We start from the raw sequence: 22,969 nt of genomic DNA, 5'->3' as shown, positions 1-22,969 counted from the left end.
TTGCAAAAGCTAAAATCCGGACGCCCAAGGGAGCACAGTGTTGTTGTTGTGCAGTGACAACACCACCAGCAGAGGAGCGGCGCTGGGCGAGGATAATAATACATTCTTTGCCGGGGAGGTGCTCTCAACACATCCAGGAGCAGCCACTCAAAACAGATCCGAGCCTGGTCTTTAGAAATCATAGTGAAACATGAATTTAGAGTTGCTGGGTATGTTTAATTTAGAGGAGTATTTTAGGGCTGTCGTTGAAGAAGGGGTAGCTACGTCTTGCTAAATTAATACTTACATTATGGATTTTTTTTTTTGGTCCCAGAATGCAGTGCAGTAACGAATGACTTACAGAAAGTAGAAGGGAGGTCGAGGGAGCGAAGTTCCCCCATTAGTGGGGTCGAGGGGGACGAAGCTCCCTGTTAGGTAGGTTAAGTTAGGTTAGCTTAGTTTAAATTTATTCGGTATGCGGTGTGGGCTGGCAGAAGCACTCAGCATGGGGCGGGATGGGGTAGCGGCAGGGGTGGGTCCACTGCGCTGGCCAGCGATAATGGGTGGGAGCAGGGTGGCAGCCAGTGCACATCAGGCATTGCAAAGTCAATCATTTAGTGAATTTTGAAAATTAAAACTATCTCCATAATAAAGAGCATTTTCTTGATTGCACTCAAACTTTATACATCAAAATTTTTAGGTTTCTTTAGTTTTCCAGAAGCTACTATAATTATAGATGCTGCACTGGTTTCAGAGCCACACTAAATACATAAAGTCAGAATTAACCTTATACATGATGGCTATCCCTGTTTTCAAATTAGCTAATACCTTCTATGTTGCAGTTAAGCTTGGTTTTGTTAATGTTCTATGTTTGGGTTGTAGAGTCCTTTAACTGTGTGGAGTGAATGACCTCTAGATACTAAAGATTTTTCTGCTAAATTTGCTGTCTAAGCCCTCCTGCATAACATAATCCAAACAAGCCTAATGTAAACCAACCCAACCTTATCCGTAAGATGGGAGGGAGAACACCCTGCTAACTCCAAGTCAACCATGAGGCTAATTCAAATCATTCATATATATATATATATATATATATATATATATATATATATAGATATATATATATATATATATATATATATATATATATACCCAAGTTTTATTGCCATAACTATGAGAAAGTTCCTGTCATTGGTCATATAATGAACCATGTCACTCATTGGTTAGAGGAAATAAGATGGTAGGTACCTGATTTATACCAATAGGAAAGCATTTGGACTAAAACTCTTCTATCAAGATCTATTACTCAGTAATTAATGTTTTGTTTCCAGAATCATTTGGCCAGAATTATCCAGAAGAGTTTGATGGGGCTCTGGACTGTGCCTCATTGGCCGTTACGTGTGCATTTAATAGGCGAGGGACACTGTTGGCTGTTGGTTGTAATGATGGTCGCATCGTCATCTGGGACTTCCTCACTCGAGGGATTGCCAAAGTCATCAGTGCCCATGTCCACCCAGTGTGTTCTCTCAGGTTAGTGCCCAAGGTGTGCCAGAATGTATCCTGTATATTATATCCCATCACAGATATCATAGTTATAGATTGCTGAATAATTGATATTTTGGTGTGCAGGTGCTCATTGAATTTACAGATAAATAGGTGAGTGAAGAGTTGTCCCAAAAACATGAGAGACCAATTTCTTTAATGAATTTTAGTGAAAATTTTAAATGTAAACTATACATATTGAAGATTAATGAACTCATTTCATGTATTTTCACAGTTTAGCTTTTCCAGTCTTCATTACATCATTTTTATAATCCTAGTACCTAGTTGTTGGTGTCAGGAGTTGGTCAGAATCACTTGTGAGACTCTGTAAGTTCTTGTTGAATTATTTATTAATTTATTGTGATCATTACTTGTTAGAGGGTCAGGAAGGAAGTAGTGTTTAACATACATGACATATTAGTGAGAATAAGATTAATGGTTGTGTGATGCCATTATAAATATTCATATGCAGCTGCAAACACTTTAATTGTCAGATATTTTAATAAAGAAATTTCAGAAAGGAAGTAGCTGTCAAAATTTAGTTGTGCATTAAAAAATAAATCCTGCAATTTTTGTTACATGCAAAATGCAGGATAAGGATGACTCATAGACACTGCAAAGACTAAAGAAAGGGCAAAGCTTTAGGATTTAAGATGTGTGATCTTTTGTGTAGTTATCTTATAGTTGTTTCTTCAGTTAATATTTTTCATTTTTATTACCAGTTGGTCAAGAGCTGGATACAAGCTGCTGAGTGTTTCAACAGACAACAATGTGTGCATCTGGGATGTGTTGTCAGGGGAGTGTGATATCAAGTATAGATTTCCGTCACCTGTAATGAAGGTAAGAATCTGAGGCTGTGGGAAAATACTTTTTTTTTAGTGTAGACATATTTTCAAGACCCAATTAATAAGATTACACTAAAAGCTGTTGTTAGACCCAATGATTGGTCTTATATTTTCATTTTATGACATAAATCTAGAATTTGAGAAGAGGGAAACCAGTAGTATAACACTTGGGAAAACATTAATTAATGCATATAACATTTATATATTTGACTGAACAGAAGTATAACTTATGAAGAAGTAAATCAGGCAATAAAAAGATTAAAAAATGGAAAGGCAGCAGGAATTGATGGAATCACAGCAGAAATATTGAAGTGTGGAGGAGATGTAGTTGTTAAATGGATGGTCAAGATATGTGAAGTAGCATGGGACCCCCTCCCATGCTACTTCACATATCTTGACCATCCATTTAACAACTACATCTCCTCCACACTTCAATATTTCTGCTGTGGTGGTGCCAGCAGACTGGACAAAAGCCATCATTGTCCCAGTTTACAAGGGGAAGGGCAGGAGAGGGGAATGTGGGAGCTATAGAGGTATAAGTCTCCTGAGTATACCCGGAAAGGTATATGGAAAAGTCATAATAGAGAGGGTGCAAAGACTTACAGAAGAGAAAATCAGTGAAGAACAAGGAGGCTTCAGGAAGGGATGGGGATGTGTGGATCAGATATTTGCCTTCAGGATGGTAGTAGAAAAAATATTAGCAAAAGGAAAGAAACTATATGCTGCCTTCATGGATTTGGAAAAAGCTTATGACAGAGTCGATTGGATTGCATTGTGGGATGTTTTAAAGATTTATGGTGTGGGAGGAAAACTGCTTAGTGCAATAAAGTCTTTCTATGAGGATGCATCTGCATGTGTCAAAATTACTGGAGAAACAAATGAACATTTTGAGATAAAAGTGGGCTTCAGACAAGGGTACGTCATGTCACCATGGTTATTCAATATTTATATGGATGGTGTTAGAGAAATTAAGGGCAAAGTTGGAGAAGTTGGAGTAAGACTGTTCGATGAGGGAAGGAAATGGGTACTGAATTTGATACTGTTTGCTGATGACACAGTGCTCATTGCAAAAAATGAGTGACCTACAAAATTTGGTCAGTGTTTTTGATAGTGTCTGTAATAGGGGAAAGCTGAAAGTAAATGTCAGCAAAAGTAATGTGATGGTTTGTGAGCGAAGTAGAAGTGAGGTTTTAGATTTTGTATGCCCATATAGAGTGGAAATTGAATGTGAAAAAGAATGCAAAATAATTCTGAATGGTGAAGAAATGGAGGAGGTCAATGAGTTTAAGTACCTTGGATCAGTTATGTGTAAGCATGGTGGTATGGAGGGAGATATAAGAGAAAGGGCATTGCAAGGAAGAAGGGTGGCAGGGTCTTTGGGATGAATCATGAATGGCAGAAGTGTGAGCATGGAGGTAAAGAGGGATTTGAGAAATACAATAATAGTACCAACCCTCACATATGCAAGTGAAACGTGGGCCTGGAATGAAAGTCAGAGGTCTAGAGTACAGGCAGTGGAAATGAGTTATTTGAGGAGTGCTTATGGTGTGAGTAGAATGAATGGAATGAGTAAATAAAGTGTGTACGAGCATTTTGGAATGTGTCACAGGGGTGAAGGGAAGAAGTGTGGAGTGGTGGAAGAAGTGAAGCGACAGACTTTAAAGTGGTTTGGCCACATGGAGCAAATGGAGGAGAGTAAGATGACCAGAAGGGTGTATGTAAGTGAGATAGCGGGAGGGAATGCTAGAGGACGACCTCCAGTGAAATGGAGGGATAGGGTGCAAGAGTACGTTGGGGAGAGGGGGGAAAGATCTTTGAGAAACTTTCAGCAGGCAAGGATGAAGTGTCTGGATAGAGAAAGTTGGAAGCTCTTCTGCCGTGGCCATCCCCTGGTGGGAGCTCCTAGGAGCAGGTGTCAATGAAATGATGATGATGACTGAACAGTGAGAGCCCCCAAAGTCAAACTTCTGTTTTTGCTTAAGATCTAGTTCTAGTTTTTAAATTTTAGATTTATGTCACCTCACCAAATAATGAACCCTGGTCTGTTGTCTGGTCATCCCTGTATATCCTTGGGCATTGTAGCTTGCCTTTTCCAGAGTAGAAAAAATATGATGCACCTAGAGTCCTCCTCCTCCTCCTCTTCCTTTTCTTCCTTTTCAGCTTATTACGTACATAATACAGTACTCTGGACATTACACTAAAGTTTTGTTCTTTTCCTCAGGTGCAGTTTCACCCAAGAAATGACAAGATGTTCCTTGTGTGTCCCATGAGACATCCAGCAGTCTTGGTACATATGGATGCCTCACATGAAATTATTCCTATGGATGATGAGGTGAAGAACCAAATTTATTTGTGTTTGTATAGAAAGCTTTCTTTGGTTACTTTTTGTTTATCATGATTAATAGTGCTGACCACTTGTCCAGTGAATCAAGTGCATGAACTAAAATCATGTTTAGGGCATATATTATGGTATACACATTAAATGAGATTTTCTGATTCATATACTCACTGTAATTACTTTACTTTTTATCATATCAAGTTTTGAAAATCCTGTCATAATTACAGTACTTTGACTGCTTAACCCAATAAGGCAAACAAAATTTGCTTATCTTCTGTAATTTGTATATAGGTAAACTAAGTAAAGAAATTTGAATATTTTTTTAACCTACATGAGTGTTTTTGGCAGTAGAAACACCAGACACCCTGCCTGCCAATAGCCAATCAGCAGCATCCTTTCCTTTCCAGGTAGGAGCTAGGGATCCACCTCCAGTGAATGGACTAGGTACAGCATTTACACATAAGGCTAATACCATAGTTTTTTTTTTCACAGGGAGACGTAAGCATTGTAGCGTCATTTGATCGCCGTGGAGACTGCATCTACACAGGGAACAGTAGGGGCAAGCTACTTATCCTTACTTGCCCTGACCTGAAAATCAAGAATTCGTTTAGAATTGGACCAGGGACATCAAGTGCTGCAGCCATCAAGAGCATAGAGTTTTCTCGGAGGACAGAGTAAGCAGCTCATACTTAATTCTAGTTTGTTGACCTTAGCACCACCCATATAACTAAATGTTTGTAAATTTTTGTATGCTAATATGAAATGATTTCCTTTCAGTTTCTTCTTGGTCAACTCAGCTGACCGTGTTATAAGGGTATATGATGTTCGGAAAGTTCTGAAAAGTGGAAAAGATGATGATCCAGAGCCCACCCAAAAACTTCAGGATCTGGTTAACAAGTAAGATTTTTGCTTGTATTTGAGGTTTTCATTTAATATTGTGTTTTTATGAGCTCAATCATCATTGTCATCATCAAAACTATCTCCCATCCCGAGGAATAACTAACTTGATTTCCCAGCAGCTTCAAGGTCATGTATTATTAAAGAAAATGCAATACGTAGTTAATGTAATTCACTGGTACACAATAGTTTTTTGTTTTTCTTCTTCCATAGGACATGCTAGCACAATATATTATTTGTGGGTGTAATTTGATTTCCAATATACGATTAAAGTACTATTCTCCTATACTTTGAATTATTTGAGCCCATCTTCCCAGATTTCTGGTTGTTAGATATGCCCAAAATGCATTAGAGGTGTAATCTACTTTTGGTCTGGTCATTGTTAGATTGTTACAGGAAAACTGCATTGACAAAAGAAAGAACACTTTGTTTTTGTAAACCTGGTGAAAGCATTTGATACAGTGCTCAGTAGGGTGTTGAAATGAGCTATGAGGAGATTAAGGTTAAAGAATGGCTAGTTAGTAGCCCTAGCAATGTGTGAAGGTGCAGCCACACAAGGTAGGGTGAAGAATTGAGTGAAGAGTTTTCTGCTGGTGTGGGTGTGCATCAAGGGTATGTCTTAAGCCCTTCACCAGTAACCACAATACCTGAGGCTGTCTAGTAAATTTAGATAGGGGTTCCATGTGGTGTACTTTATGCTGATGACATGGTGCTGATTGTGGAGAATGAGATAGAAGCAAAGGAAATGTTTAGGATATTCATAAATGGAATGAAATTCAAGTGCTTGAGAATATAATTGTAAGTAAAACATATGTGATTATCTCATGGGCAGGAGTTGACACTGTTTTAAGCAAGTGTGTGTGCATTTGCAATTTATAGGAAAAGTATAGGATCCTACTCATGTCTTGGGTTCTGCCATCTTCCTCTTAATTTCCTGTGAATGAGAGTGTTCAAGCTTCAAATGTTGAATTGAATATTATGATGTCTAAATAAAAATATTTTGTATTTTGATTTGTTGTTATATTTATTTTTATGTATAAGTTCAAAGTCATTTGTACTCCTAAAGGCTATAATAATTTGGCCTTTTCAGAACCATGTGGAAGAAATGTTGTTTCTCAGGCGATGGGGAATACATATGTGCTGGATCAGCTCGTCAACACTCTCTTTACATCTGGGAGAGAAGTGTTGGCAACTTAGTGAAGATTTTACATGGCACAAAGGGAGAGATGCTGCTAGATGTTGTAGTAAGTTATCATCATTCGGAATTTCAAATCTTACTTGTTGACTAGTCAGATTGTTAAATTTTTAAACAATTATCATCCATCTGATATAAACATCTTTGAAATCAGCATGCTTTGCTCTGTATATAAACAAGCATAGCTAATTGGAGATTGTATTACAGAAAGTTCCAACCTTTGCATAAAGTTTCTTGAAGATCTCAGAAATATTGACTGGCTACTTGCCCTTTTATGGGAGCCTCTGATTTTACATGGAAATAATGAGTTTTTACAGGACCTGTTGTAAATATGAAGCAACAACTTGAGTGTATATAGAAATGCATCATATATCACTTACTGTTCCCTAAATTGTTTGTCTTCTTATGATGGTCCACATATCTCATTTTCTGAAGTTACTCTATTAGCTGAAGTCAAAGGGAAAGCAGTGTGGTGTTGTCTGCTGTGCACATCCATCAGTTTATCTTGGTGCTTCCTTTTCTCATGTCACTTTTATGCCTTTCGTGGAGTGTTTTAACATTTCTATTTTTTCATATCTTATTCCCTCATCTGTTTTACATTTTCACAAGATATAATTTTTTTCACAGTGGCATCCTGTCCGACCAATCATGGCTTCCATCAGTTCAGGGGTTGTGTCGATTTGGTCTCAGAACCAAGTGGAAAATTGGTCTGCTTTTGCACCAGATTTCAAGGAGCTTGATGAGAATGTTGAGTATGAGGAGCGGGAGAGTGAGTTTGATCAAAGTGATGAGGACAAGAGTGTTGAGCTGAGCCAGGAGCGAAGGGAAGAGGATGTGGAGGTGAGACATGTGCTTTTGTGTGGTGAGCCTTGGATATCATTTTAAGAGAGTAAACCAGTTGAAATTTGAAGCTAGGTTTGACTCACTAAAAAAAACATGTTGTATGGTAAATCACTTAAAATGAAATTCAGGGGACTTTAAGATATTTAGGTGGCCTTTTATTCTTAACTATTATAACTGCATAGCATGATTTTCTTAGCTATGTGACCCAGGAATTGTAACCTTGACATAACTTCTAATTAAAGAGTGCAACGTTTGACCACAGAGCTGCTGTAACCAAAGCACAAACTCATTTCAGACCCGATTGTGAGTGTAGGTTGTTCATAAATGATTTGATCACTTTCAGTTGTAAGATATTGTGATTGACGATAGAAACTTGTGAGTGTTTGAATCATCTGCATATACAGGTCGTGTATACCAAGGACAATTCCCTCTGTTCAGGAAACACCTCGATATCTTGAATATAGGTAGCTCTTATTAGTTCACAAAAGTGATGCTTTATTGTATAACTTGTATCAAGATAAAGATATGACAATGAGTATATTTTTTTACTTTAGATTTTTGTGGGGGGAATGAGGTTTTGATAATGAGATTTTTTTATATTAGGCATGAAATGGCATTTCTTTTTGCCTATTGCACCTTGGGTGTAAGCAAAACCTAGATATTCCTGCAGTTCAGGTTAAGGGCCAGTCTTACAGTCCAGTACAGCACGTTTGTAAGCTCCCCAACCAAACACAAAACACGACGAAAATTCCTTGTATAGTTTTTTTTTTTTTTTTTTTTTACAGCAGAGGAATCAGTTCAAGGGCATAAAAAAAAGATAACAAATGTGAAAAAAAAACACTATACAAGGAATTCTCGTCGTGTTTTGTGTTTGGTTGGGGAGCTTACAAACATGCTGTACTGGACTGTAAGACTGGCCCTAAGAGTGTGGAAGTGTTCATTGTCATTAAAACAAGTGAACATAATTAAGTAAATCTAGGTTTATCAGTGGGTGAGTTGGATGTTAAAAGTTTCCTCTTGGGGAATTCTTTCATAATAGTAATGTTTAATGAGGCCATGTTTCATACAGGTTGATGTCACCAGTGCTGATCCTGTGGCTGCATTTTGTAGTTCTGATGAAGATGATGACAGCCATGCTCTCCTTTACTTACCCATCTCACCTGAGATAGAGGAACCAGAGGAAGGATGGGGCCCTGAAGGAGCACCAAATGAAGACCTTTCTTCCAAGAGATCGGGTGACAGCAAAGAAAATGTTTCACCTAAAAAGAAAAGGCCGAAAACCCATGATGTTTCCTTGGAAAATGCTCCAACTGATGGTAAGGATTATTTGCCTCCTGGGTAATGCTGTAAAAGCTATATTTTAATAATGTATCATAGAATCACAGATAATAATTTTTATAATGGCTAAAATTAAATCTTAAACCAAATCATAAAAAAATGGAGCAATTATTCCACTTGGTAAAGGCTTTTGGTAAGACATGTTAAGTTATGACATATATGGACATCTCATTTTCATGCAATAGAGATTTATATATAATCAGTTATTTCATGTAACTTACCATTCTTCATTTCAGAGGTTCATCCTCTTGTGAGCAACAGACCCAAGGAAAAGCAAGCAACAGGAAGCAAAAAAGGGAGAAATAACTCAAAAGGAGACAGCAAAAAGGATAGGAAAAAGCATTAAAATGGCAAATTTCATTTCCATTTTTCCTTTCACACATTTGCATATTGTTACTTAATATAAATGCACACACACACACACACACACACATACATTTTTTACTCATACACACAATCACCACAAACAGACCAATTCTCTTTGCCATTCTTGAGAATTGAAAGTGTACCTGACTTTAAGAAATGCAATTTTGAACTATTATATTTCAAATGTTGTAACAAAGATATTTTATAATGGATGTTATTTGTAATAAGAATATATGACAGTCATCCATATCTTGCATCAAAATTGCAGATCTGAAAGGAAATAGCCCCTAGAAAATTCATGCAAAGTTGCTAGGTTTTAGTAGGTATTTGATGATAAGAGGTAAATAACTATAAATAATTTTAGCCTTTTTAAAAAGTATCAGTTTAAGATTTCATGAGTAGCTACTGACATTTTATAAATGAAGATCATGATTTTATTTGATTTCACAAAATATGAATAGCATCTTGTGAGAAGTATCCTATGTAAATTTGACATTAATTTAAGACAAAAACTTTGCCTGTCTTCTGCGTGGGATGTTTAATGAATAGATGAACTCCCACTACAGAATCAATGTTTCTCAACAGAAAAAATGCCCTCAATAGATTAGTAATATGTAAACATACTGAAAAAAAGTCTCTTGGATTACCTTATGAATGTACAGAATTTATCAGTATTCTGGTATTATTTTATGCTGATCCATTTGACTGATTACAATGAGTAATCAATCCTTTTTTAATTTTCTCTCCTGCTCTTCAATTCTTTTCTTATGTTCCCTCTGTATCCCTAATAATGGATGAATGGTGCTTTCCATCCTCTCTCTGTCTTAGACAGGTTTGGTGAAGTACAAATTATTAGAGAGAAAAAGAGCATGCCCCTAAACATTCTTGCCATCTACCTGAACTAATTTTCCAAGATGTTTATGCCCACAAAATTAACAATTCACTTGGTTAGATGTAAGTTGCAAACAAATTAATAAAAAAATAAAAATAAATAACAGCTATAGACTTACCATGTACTTGAGAGAGTACTTATTCATGTCTGTTGAAGGTTCAAATATATTACATCCAGGTACTGCTTCTTCCAGTGCAGAAGAAACATTGTCTGCTGAGTATACATAAATATCTTCATTGGTACAGAAACATGTTACAAAGGCTGCCCAAGGAATCTGCAAACAATAAAATAAAAAGCTCCTCTGAACATCAATCACCTTAAATCTCATTAGCACTGCTGACTTCTCTCAGATCTAAGTGTCTTTCCAGCTCAAGGAAGATACTTGAGGTTGCTGCTGATTTTTATCTTCTTGTAAGTTATTTTTTCTTTGACCCTGGAAGCATGACTTCATTGATTAGGTACATGGAACTGTAAATTTGGCATCAGCATGTTGGAGTGCAGTGTTTTACATAATTGAGATATCTTGTTTCCTCCTTTCCTTAGATATTATGTTTTGAGAAGCTTTTTTTTTTTTTTTTTCCCATCCAGAGTTGATTGTGACATGGAAAAATCAAAATGGCACTTCTATGCAAGATCCTCAGATCAGATGTGAACTGGAACTTCACCAATTAAGCCATATATTTAAATTTGAAGATTAAATATCAATATGAGGTATCTTATGCATATGGTAGCTATTTTTCTTTACTTCACAGTATTACAAAACATTGATGATTGACATATTGCTGATGACTAAGTGAATGAATTAACTAGTTGAATCTTACTTTTGTTGAGCCAAACTTCCCTCAAGCTTTTTTCTTATTTGATTTTAATGTTTATTAAATGTGTGAATGAAGGTTTTTATACGTGTATTTCATTGATCAACAGTATACTTAACTGAATTTAAATGCACTGAACTGCATTGCAGTGAATAGGGTTCAATAGACTGGTTCTATTTTTTGGTTTATTGATAATTAAAAATTTTTGTTATTATTTTTTACAGTAAAGGGAGGGCTAAGAAATACAATAATTGAAAAAAAGCCCACTAATCACTGCCCCTTTAAAAAGAGTTTAGAGGAGTGGCCAAAAGAGAGATCAATTTTGGATGGAGGGGTGTCTTGATACTCTCATCTTGAAAGAGTTCAAGTTGTAGGCGGGAGAAATATAAACGAAGGAAGATTGTTCCAGAGTTTACCAGGGTAAGGGATGAAAGAATGAAGATGCTGGTTAACTCTTGCATAAGGGATTTGGGCTGTATAGGGATGAGCTAGAGTACAAAGTCGTGTGCAGCGGGGCCGCGGAAGGGGAGGAGCCATGCAGTTAGCAAGTTCAGAATAGCAGTCAGCATGAAAATATCAATAGAAGACAGAAAGAGAGGCAACATGGCTGCTGAATTTAAGAGGTAGAAGACTGCTAGTTATTATTATTGTTATTATTATTTATTATTAATATTAATATAATAATAGTGATGATAATAATAATAATGATAATAATAATAATAATAATAATAATAATAGTAACAATAATGATATCATTATTATCACTATTATTATTATTATTATTATTATTATTATTATTATTATTATTATTTTTATTATTAATATTATTATTATTATTATTATCATCATCATTATTATTGTTATCATTATTATTATAATTTTTATTATTATTACCTAGTTATTTTTATTATCATTATTATTATTATTATTATTATTATTATTATTATTATTATTATTATTATTATTATCATCTTCATCATTAGCCTAGCTTTGGCGCTTGCTCTTGTTAGGTCCTTTGCTAAAGCTCTCCAGTAATATGCTTTTAAGGTCTTATGAGCTCTAGTTAAGAAGAAATCCATGTGCACATGCACGCACACATGCACGCACGATGTTATTTGCAGGCATAAGCTCCACTTGCTTCATTCACTCTCCTGTTTTCCTTGTATTTCTACTTTTCTATCTGGATACAGCCAGTGTTTCCGTAATGGTAACAATCAATAGTATTTTGTAAGTGGTTCTGGTCAGTTTATAAATCTAGGGCAGGATTTGCGTCGAACCTACATTCTGTTTTCAAGTTCAGGGCACTTAGTGTGGCTGGGAGGGACTATGGCGGTGCCGGTACATATCCCACCCTTGCGACCTCAATTATGTCACCCTTTACTTTTAAGTGTCATATACAAAAATAAGAAAAAAGCTGCAGCCAGTTGCTCGAAGGCTATGGCACAGAACTAGTGTTGGGCGAATGAGAGGAAGGGGGATTTCCTCTTGCCAACTTTGGGCCTTTCTTGCACTATTCTGGCCGTGCTATATCCTGACGTGTGATGAAAGGCACCGACTGTCCCCCTCTTGATTGGCCCTACCTGACACACACACACACACACACACACATACACACATATGATCCCTCCCCTATTCCTCCCATGCATCTTTTTTCTTCAGTATTTGAAGCAAAAAAAAAAAAAAAAAAAATGGCAATATGCACTCCACTGACCCGACGGGCTGTCCATGAGGGTATGTATATCTGTGGTGCCGGCACGGTGCAGTGGTCATCGGGCGCATGAAGCAGCCCAAATCATGAACACGGCACTCAGCCACCAAATTTTTCTGTTGCCCGAGTTGGCAAGTATTGGCATAGTGGCTCGTGGATGACCGACCTACTTACTGGCCTCTGCGTCGACCAATCGTGCTGCCGCGCTCTGGGTGGGCCACGAAGTTTCCAACCTCAGCCGTAGCACGTGAAAGTGACACCTCATAACCCACATCTTTAATTCAAGTTATTCACTGCTGCGCGCTAACTTAAAACACGGGCAATTAAACCAATTAGTTTGTCATCTATATTGTTTTGTAGAGTATATTATTTAAGTCTTGTTCAAACTCCTCGACACCCAACAAGCACGGGTGACAGGCGAGCATACAGGGGTTTGTTACGAGTTTGGCTGCGCGCCGCCTCATTCATTCACACTTATTTACAAAGTTGTCCCCGCGAGCCGTGCTCTGTTGAGGCAGCAGGTGGCTCTCGGTTTTCGTGATGTCGGGACCCAGGTTTGTGGTAGCAAGATCAAGCAAGATCTTGTGTGGTAGTACCTGAAGCAGTCCACTGAAACGTGAGTTGCGATTCGAGTCCTTGGGAAATAATACATAAATAGTTTCCTCTAAATTGCCGAGTATACGAATTTAAATAAACAGAGAATGCATGTGTATGATCAGGAAAAAAAAAGAGAAAAACATCGAGAAAAAAAGTGACAAAATATGACATAACATCAAAAAGACCCAAATAAAGTCCGTTTACTAGACGAATGAATTAAATATGTATAGCGTTTGCATCAAAGCTGGAAACTAGAGGCACAACACAGAAAAGAATGGAAAGGTTTGGTTAAGGTCTAGCGTTCTCTACAGAGGAATGATACAGGCTGCTGACGCTGAGAGAGAGAGAGAGAGAGAGAGAGAGAGAGAGAGAGAGAGAGAGAGAGTTTTACTTATGACATGACCTTGAAATAAAATGGGCCGCCGAGCCCTAGCACCTGCCTCAGAGTCCAGGCACAATGTGGGGATTTGGCACACTGGGGACATGGGCCAGGGCGCTGCTTATAGATGGAACTCGAGCACTGGGACGAGACTGGGGAAAGGGACGCCTGTGACTCCTCCCCACCCCCCAACCGGACACACACATTTGGTTTGGCCTTGAGTGCCCACTGCTACTTGTAGGTCGTGATTTTAGGGTTCATTATTTGGAGGGTATCGGCTCCTTCCCATTAGAGTCCGAGTGTACCTTCAGGCTGAACACAATATGCTTGAACTGAAAACAACATTCCTTTCCCTGCCAAATATACCCGTTTTTCTCATTCTTTGTCTCACACGCACATACTCGCCTAAATGCTTGACCTCTCTGGCGATATGTGCGGCACTATCAATTTTCAACTTTATGTTGCCACGTGAGGCGAAATCACAATGATGCCTAGCTCCACTCACTGAACTTTGCCTCCACTAACAACCCTCTAGCGTGTCCTACAATAGTGCTGTCCTTTCATATCATGGCAGTTATGAAAAATATATCCGAAACATATTTGTTTGTTGTTTCCGATCAGGCTATTTCTCTCAACATCTCCAGACATACCCATTCTTGTATGACAGTGAAATTACATAATTATACGATATAATATAAGTACCTAATAGCTTCCAACTGTTGCCAACTAGGGATACACTTACCTTGACCCATATGAATTGTGACGCTGTTCGTCCCACCAAGACTGGTCGTTCCTTCCTCGTGTCCGGAAACAGCTTGTGTTCATTTAAGTTTTGTTTTTATTGTGGTACGGACAGCAGACGCTCAGCATATATATATATATATATATATATATATATATATATATATATATATATATATATATATATATATAGATATATATCTATATATATATATATATATATAGATGTATTTATTTATTTATTTATTCGGGTAGGCGGTGGCTGAGTGGTTAGCGTGCAAGCCCCGCATTCAATGCGTACTGGGCGACGCAGGTTCGAATCCGCCGCTACCACTTGGGATTTTTCAGTCACTGCCGAGTGGCCTAAGACTATCCACATGCTGTCCTGAAGCCCACCCATCAACCCGGACTCTAGAGGAAACCGTCCAAGTGAATCAAGAACGAGTTCCGGGGGGCAGCATGCGCCAAGAATAAATGGCGCCACCATAAAAATTGCTTGCGCCATGATGGGCTTGGGCTGACCACCAGGCCCCTGAAGAAAGCCTACCGTCGCTAAGGCATATATATATACTATATATATATATATATATATATATATATATATATATATATATATATATATATATATATATATATATATATATATATATATATATATATATATATATATATACTATATATATATATATATATATATGCTTTTGAACATTACATCCAAGATATGTTTTCTTCTTTTAATAATAATGCAGTAGCAAGGCGAAGAGATGTATATTGGCGGATATACCATGCTACGGATTGTTACTGAAGCTAATAATATTTTGTCCACCAGTCATTCAACAGTTTTTGAACTCACCAGTCCCACCGAAAGGTAAAGGCTAGTGAAATTTTATTGGAATAACTTATCAGATCAAGGATAATATCTTCTCTGTAATTTTTTGACAAGTCTTTATTTTCATCGCCATTGGTCTAAGTTAACCACTCACTGCGTTGAAGACGCTGATACGACATTCTGTCCATCGAGGGGATGTCTTTAGCGGAGATATGCCGATACCACGATTTTAGCCGATACCGATACTGATACCGATGCTCACTTTTCAGCCGATACCGCTACTCCGATACTCTGATACTAACAAATGGCCGATATTTTGCCGATACTGATACCGATACTTTTTATTTTGATTACATATCTTTAAGATTATAAAAGCACGTAATTACTTGTATTTTGATATTAGAAATAAGGGAATTTGCGAATAACTATAACTGGATCATCTTGAAAGTTGATGGTAAAAAATTCGAATCACATAATAAATAAGCCAGAAAAGTATCGGAATATCGGCCATATTTTCACCTTGCCGATACTGATATTGATACTACAAATAGCTAAAGGTCGATGCTGCCGATACCGATACTATCGGCACACCTCTAGTCTACTGCTGGCCATACACCATCAGTCATGATTACGCAAACATGACTGATGGTGTATGGGCACCTTAAGGTATATAGCTCAATAAATGCAACTTTTTATGTATTTACTTTTGGGAGGTACTGACATGCATAATGATGATAAGGATATGTCTAAGTAGCCTACATTTGTTGCCTATAAAATAGCAAAAAAATGGAGGCAAGCTTTTAACCCTCTAACTACTGCTCTCATCGCAAGAGCTGCTTGTCGAGGTGAGTTTTTTTTCTTTAACTAATCGTTCATTGTTCATAACTATTTCTGTAAAAGACATAAAGAGTAAGCCTTGGCTATGTAAGAAGCTGATGTGTAGCTGTGAAATTTAACTTGAATCTTTATTGTGGTCAGTGGCCGTTATGCAGCCAAAAGACGCTTTTTTGATGTTTTTCACTAGAGAAATGGGTTCTCACTCATCTCTCCGATCTCAGGTTTAATCTTTGATGTATAATAAATGTAGAAATATTTACAGAGAGGTCAGGAAGGTAAGACTGGCTCGTCTGGAACTCCTGGCTGATCTTACTATACAATGGGATTCTTGTTTTATATAACTTCAACACGCACAGAAAAAAGTGAAATGCCACAATGTTGTGACGTGACGGCCAGTGAGAGACAACATTACTTGAAGAACGTTCTCATCTGCTCTCACTTGATATCCAAAATGGTGTCCAGAGAAGTCTCCCCAAGCTATCAACATACGTAGACAGCATTGTTTAAAACTTTATTGTAAGATACAAACTACTTCGCCAATGCTTGACTTCCTTCTGTTGGTAATTGCTTAATTTACCTCAGAAAGTATTTATCGATCCCTTAGCAACAATTTTATCTTTGTAAATATGCATAATCAAACGTCAAGTCCAAGTGCAGACCTCTCGTGCCCCGCCCACATGTGCACCACGCCAAACGACCCACAGGTCAGTCAGTTGGACACGGCTCACAAACACAATAAGGCTTGATGTATTATTCTTAGATGATTGCCCCTTCCGCATAAGCCCATGAGCCTAACTAACACCTGCGCCGGCTCCGAGACCCGATGCACTCGTACTTGGCAGCAAAATAATTTGACCTAAATATTAATTTAAAGAAAAGTCTTGGATGGCCTGCAAGACGCATTTGGACGTGTGTTAAACTGCCACTCACCACCGAAGACACTGGAAAGCTGTGTGGACTGTATTTGTTTAATTGTTTCTTTGTCTTTCTTTCATTCTTTCTTTCTTCTTTTCTTTCTTTCTTTACTTCTTCCTTTCTTTTGTATATTGTGAAGTTTATGTATTATTGTTTGCACATGACCGCATAACGTGTCATGGGAAATGTTGGGCGGCAAAGCAATACACGTATACGATTATAATTATGTGGATGTGTGTGTGTGTGTGTGTGTGTGTGTGTGTGTGTGTGTGCGCTCAACTTTTCTCTATCCAACTTTAACATTCGTCATTTATCTATCTTTTCTCCATCTGTTTAGCATTTCGTTGAATCCCGGATACTTCTGTCCTACGCTTTCTTTCATAATACTTTAGCCCCTTGTCTCCTCAACACTAAGTTAATTATTGGAGGTGTTTACTATTCTTCCCGCTTCTCACCTCCAGCTCGTCTTTCCTTGTTTACTAATAAAAAATAAAAAATAAAACACATGAATCAACAGTGTACTTAGCAGCTCTCGTGTTACTGAGCTTCTACCCGGCTTGAAGGAGGAAGAAATGCAGCGTGGGAATGATGAGAAGGTAGGTGACAGGTGTGGTTGGCCGTCTCAGGCATCAGGTGAGCATGGTAAACAGGTGTCAGGACGATGGCGGGGACTGGGCATTAATTAGGGAAGTTGATGTGCTCTTGGCAACAACACAGGTGAACACAGGTGATGAGGGAGGGGCGGAAGGCAGCCAGGTATACTGAAGAAGGCGCAAGGGGAGGGGAGAGGAGGGAGACCCGTTACTTGATTTTTATAGTCTGTCTGAGTTTTCTGTGACTTTTGCCGTTTGATCTCAAGTGTGCGGAAGTTGGCTGTGTATTTAGGTGAGAGAGAGAGAGAGAGAGAGAGAGAGAGAGAGAGAGAGAGAGAGAGAGAGAGAGAGAGAGAGAGAGAGAGAGAGAGAGAGAGAGAGAGAGAGAGAGAGAGAGAGAGAGAGAGAGAGAGAGAGAGAGAGAGAGAGAGAGAGAGAGAGAGAGAGAGAGAGAGAGAGAGAGAGAGAGAGAGAGAGAGAGAGAGAGAGAGAGAGAGAGAGAGAGAGAGAGAGAGAGAGAGAGAGAGAGAGAGAGAGAGAGAGAGAGAGAGAGAGAGAGAGAGAGAGAGAGAGAGAGAGAGAGAGAGAGAGAGAGAGAGAGAGAGAGAGAGAGAGAGAGAGAGAGAGAGAGAGAGAGAGAGAGAGAGAGAGAGAGAGAGAGAGAGAGAGAGAGAGAGAGAGAGAGAGAGAGAGAGAGACCAAGACCAGACCCTCCGAGACCAAAATCTTTTGAGACCAAGACCAAGCATATATAATAGTTTTGCTTATTTATCTGAATGTTTTTAGCGTGTACTGCATAAATTGAAACAAAGCAGCAGAGAGAGAGAGAGAGAGAGAGAGAGAGAGAGAGAGAGAGAGAGAGAGAGAGAGAGAGAGAGAGAGAGAGAGAGAGAGAGAGAGAGAGAGAGAGAGAGAGAGAGAGAGAGAGAGAGAGAGAGAGAGATGTGATGTGTGTATGTGTGTGTGTGTGTGTGTGTGTGTGTGTGTGTGTGTGTGTGTGTGTGTGTGTGTGTGTGTGTGTGTGTGTGTGTGTGTGTGTGTGTGTGTGTGTGTGTGTGTGTGTGTATGTGTGTGTGTGTGTGTGTGTGGTCGCGCGCGCGCCTGGGAACGAGGACAAGTCAGTGTGCCAAGATAAATAGGTCCGAGTTTTTTTCCCTCTTTCCCTTTTTATTCCTTTCTCTTTCACTCTTATATATATATATATATATATATATATATATATATATATATATATATATATATATATATATATATATATATATATATATATATATATATATTCAATCAGTTATTTTTCTATTTATTTACACACACACACACACACACACACACACACACACACACACACACACACACACACACACACACACACACACACACACACACACACACACACACACACACACACACACACGTCACCTGTCCTTCTACGAACATGTCACCTGGAAAATCCGCGTCAATCATTTAATATATTCTCATATATAAATGGCTAAAGCCCGCAATTTCTTATGTGCCGGTAAGCTCTCTTGTGGGGCCTGGTGGATGGCGCCAGATCGTTGTCCATCTTTGTTGTTGTTGTTGTTGTTGGTGGTGGTGGTGGTGTTGGTGGAGGTGGTGGTGTTTGCTGCTATTATTCTTTTTCATTTTTCTTTATTTTCTTCTTCCTCTCTTCATCTTCCTTCTCTTCCTCTTCCTCATTCATGACCTACTGACCTTGTCATTCGATATCAAACCTCGTTGATTCGTGACATGACCTCGCCAGCGATTGGTCCCGTTCCAAGCTAGTTTCTGACTACTCAGGTCTCTATCGGGACACCACCCGCCTTGCTCCTGTTCATACAGCTATGGTGCACTCACTGAGGTTTTGTGCCCTGTAACCTTGCTTTGCACTGTTCAACGGCCGACGGGGCTATTATCCCACACTGATTGATTAACAAACCGAGGACTGGAGTACTCTACCCGCAGTGGATTACCCTACTACTCTGTCGTCAGCAGACCTCCCTATTGTCTTGAAAGGACCATGCTTCTACTGTGCTGTATTGTAGTGTATTAACTCGTACTCTGCTGTGTTTTTAAGCGTGTTCAAATTGCATTGTGTTACGTAGACTTACAATGTGCATGTAATTTGTATTTTTTCCTTCACTGTCAGCTGAGGTTGAAGTCATTAAAGCCTTGTTTATCATTTCTCTGGAGACGACAACCTCCCCAAATATCCAAGATCATAAAGCCCACAAGACGGTTATCCCTTCCCGCCCTCCGGACTTAAATCCATAATATCCTCCACGCTGGTAACACCATGTAACACCACGCAAAATAGTTACTTCAACTTACCAGGTGTTCACCGCCAAATAAAAAATAGAAAATAATGAAAAAAAAAAAAAAATCTAGCGAATCATCGAGCTGAGGTCTTCTACGCTGTGTTGCCGCCGCTCCTGTTACTCCTGCTTTCTGCTGCTGCCGTACCTCAGTGCGTCACAAGGAGGACTGGTGGTGCCTCAAGGAGTGGTAATACGCCCCACAGACAACCCGCTGGTTGTTATTATTTAGTATTTATGCGCAGATATCCAACTTTCGTTGTTTAAGATCTCCGGTACATGGAAGACCACGTTCTAAAGTGTGACACACGTTTTCACTTAACCGTGTAGTGGTTGATCATGCAACTGCATTGTTTGGTTGTTGTGTGACTTACGAAGCGTGGCAGCCACAACCTCGCTCCACTATCAGCAAACAGCTGCGTTACGATTAAATATTTTACCCAGATATTTTTTTTGTGTTAATACATCAGCCCCTTACAGATCACTGTCACACTTGCGCTATCAACAGTACGCTATCATAAAGTACACACATTTCACTTTCAGCAATATATATTATATATATATATATATATATAATTATAACTATCGCAATATTATATATATATATAATATATATAGTTATCAATATGTTACTATATATATATATATCTATATATATATATATATATATATATATATATATATATATATATATATATATATATATATATATATATATATATATATATATATATATATATATATATATATATATATATATATATATATATATATATATATATATATATATATATATATATATATATATATATATATATATATATATATATATATATATATATATATATATATATATATATATATATATATATATATATATATATATATATATATATATATATATATATATATATATATATATATATATATATATATATATATATATATATATATATATATATATATATATATATATATATATATATATATATATATTAGTTGATTCTATTTCCTTGCATATATCATAACTGAAGTAAAGAAATATTCCACAGTGACATCAGTTCAAAATTGTGAGAGCAATCGTTAGCTGAACAACAAACCGAGGCGCATTATCCGGACGATATATTGTTGAGGTCCCGCGCGTCAGGCCTGAGTGCTGCCGCGGCGTGGAGGCAGATGGCTTGTTTATAGTGTGAGGTTTTTAGGGCCTGTGTTTACACGCCCATTTGGTGCACCACTTGATCATACTTCTTAATAAGGTCAGTGGAATGAGTGGGTAAAACTTTGAAGCTCTTGAATCTCGAAATAAAAAGATCAGCCGCTGTCTGATTTTTTTTTTGTCGAATCAAGTGCTTCAATGTTTTACCCTTTCACTGCGTATCCAAACTTTAAAGATCACATACCCCACATTCAGTGACCGCTTTGTCAACACTAGCATTTATACCATGGAAGTCTGTTTGGGTAATGCCTGAAAGCGTTGCAGGCTCTCAGAATAAATGTCGGGCAGTAGTTGTGTTTATCGTCAGCCATTATTAGGCCACTGCATGACAAAGGCCTTTCCCAACGTCCTCAACCTCGTTAACATTGTGTACTCCATTCTGCTCCGACGATGGTTCTAACGTCATCTTTCCACTCGATATTTTAACTTGAAATTGGGATCTGTTTTTGCTTGTTGGTTCATTTTTTGAGGTCAGCATGTGCAAGCCTCTTACTCTGTCTTATTATATTAGTCATCTTACAACTTTTATGGATCCTCTTGAAATATAGCCTTTGTGTAAAATACTAGAAGATTTAACAATATGTTCCTTCAGCTACTGAATCATAAGGGGACAGGGATTTTAAGGCTTTATGGAAACATTAATCGTGAAATAGATGGAAATACAGAACAGAAAGAAAGTGTTTTTGTTTTTTTTATCTTCTCTCTCTCTCTCTCTCTCTCTCTCTCTCTCTCTCTCTCTCTCTCTCTCTCTCTGCCCTGCCTCCCCCCCCCCTCCCCCTAAATCCACTCTCTCTCAGCTGCAGTGTTAGTCTTAGAAGTATAGTTTTTTTTTGGTGAACTTTGTGTGTGTGTGTGTGTGTGTGTGTGTGTGTGTGTGTGTGTGTGTGTGTGTGTGTGTGTGTGTGTGCTTGCGACCTTCTGCATATGTATATCTGAGGCTGCATGCTTGTGTCTTGGTGGAGTAAGGGGGGGAGGGGGTACAGCAAAGGGGATCAAGCCAAATGCAAGAACATGAACAAGAACAAGAAGAACGAAATATAGAACAGGGGAGAGAGAGAGAGAGAGAGAGAGAGAGAGAGAGAGAGAGAGAGAGAGAGAGAGAGAGAGAGAGAGAGAGAGAGAGAGAGAGAGAGAGAGAGAGAGATATGATAAAACAAAAAAAACTAGAAATACGATAGTTCTAAACGTAACCTCATTTTGCTTTGAGGAAGATGGAAAACAGTAGTAGAAGCAAAAATGGCTCACGGTTTGGTAGTAAGACGGATGAAAGAAAGCTGAGACTGATTCCCTCTCTCGCAAAAGTGTCTGAGCATGGAGGAGTCTTGATACTGGTTTCCTCTCACACTAACGCTAAGTATCAACACACCTCTCCATCCGAAATTGACCTCTCTTTTGGCCACTCTACTCTCTTATATATGAACAGTGCTAGTGGTCTCTTTTGTTTTTGTTGATATATGCCCTTGATATGCTTTCTTTACCGTAAAAAGGACAGCATAGGGATGAGTTTGAGTAGAAAGTCTTGTGTAGGGCAGGAGGTGTGGAGGGGTGAGGGGGGATGATAAGGAGATCCACGTATTTCAAGAGAGCAGTAATCATTAAAACCATGATGAAAGATACCTACCCAGAGAAGCAGCATAGCACTGGTGGACTATTAGAGACTGAAGATAAACATTTGAGAGAGGGGAGTAGATGAGGGGAATAACCCTTTCACTCTACACTGCTTAACCACCTCTCTCTCCTTTCTGCTCACATGTGTTGCTTACTCCAGGCAGAGAGGACGGATTTG

General features: G+C 38.2%; 1 protein-coding gene across 1 annotated transcript; it reads left to right on the top strand.

Annotated features, from left to right (window-relative positions):
• Nucleotides 1–39: 39 nt before the first annotated feature.
• On the top strand, nucleotides 40–10,534 carry LOC127006146 (retinoblastoma-binding protein 5 homolog). Its single transcript, XM_050875682.1, has 10 exons — nucleotides 40–209; nucleotides 1,311–1,509; nucleotides 2,244–2,361; nucleotides 4,588–4,698; nucleotides 5,197–5,378; nucleotides 5,482–5,601; nucleotides 6,692–6,845; nucleotides 7,424–7,636; nucleotides 8,709–8,955; nucleotides 9,214–10,534. Exons 1-10 carry the CDS (start codon nucleotides 191–193, stop codon nucleotides 9,321–9,323), a joined length of 1,473 nt encoding a protein of 490 aa, XP_050731639.1. The 5' UTR covers nucleotides 40–190; the 3' UTR covers nucleotides 9,324–10,534.
• Nucleotides 10,535–22,969: the final 12,435 nt, after the last annotated feature.

Source organism: Eriocheir sinensis, chromosome 3 (assembly GCF_024679095.1).
Source record: "Eriocheir sinensis breed Jianghai 21 chromosome 3, ASM2467909v1, whole genome shotgun sequence".
In the NCBI taxonomy this organism is placed as follows: domain Eukaryota; kingdom Metazoa; phylum Arthropoda; class Malacostraca; order Decapoda; family Varunidae; genus Eriocheir; species Eriocheir sinensis.
Note: the sequence above shows the minus strand (reverse complement) of the source record. Positions and strands in the feature narration are given on the sequence as shown.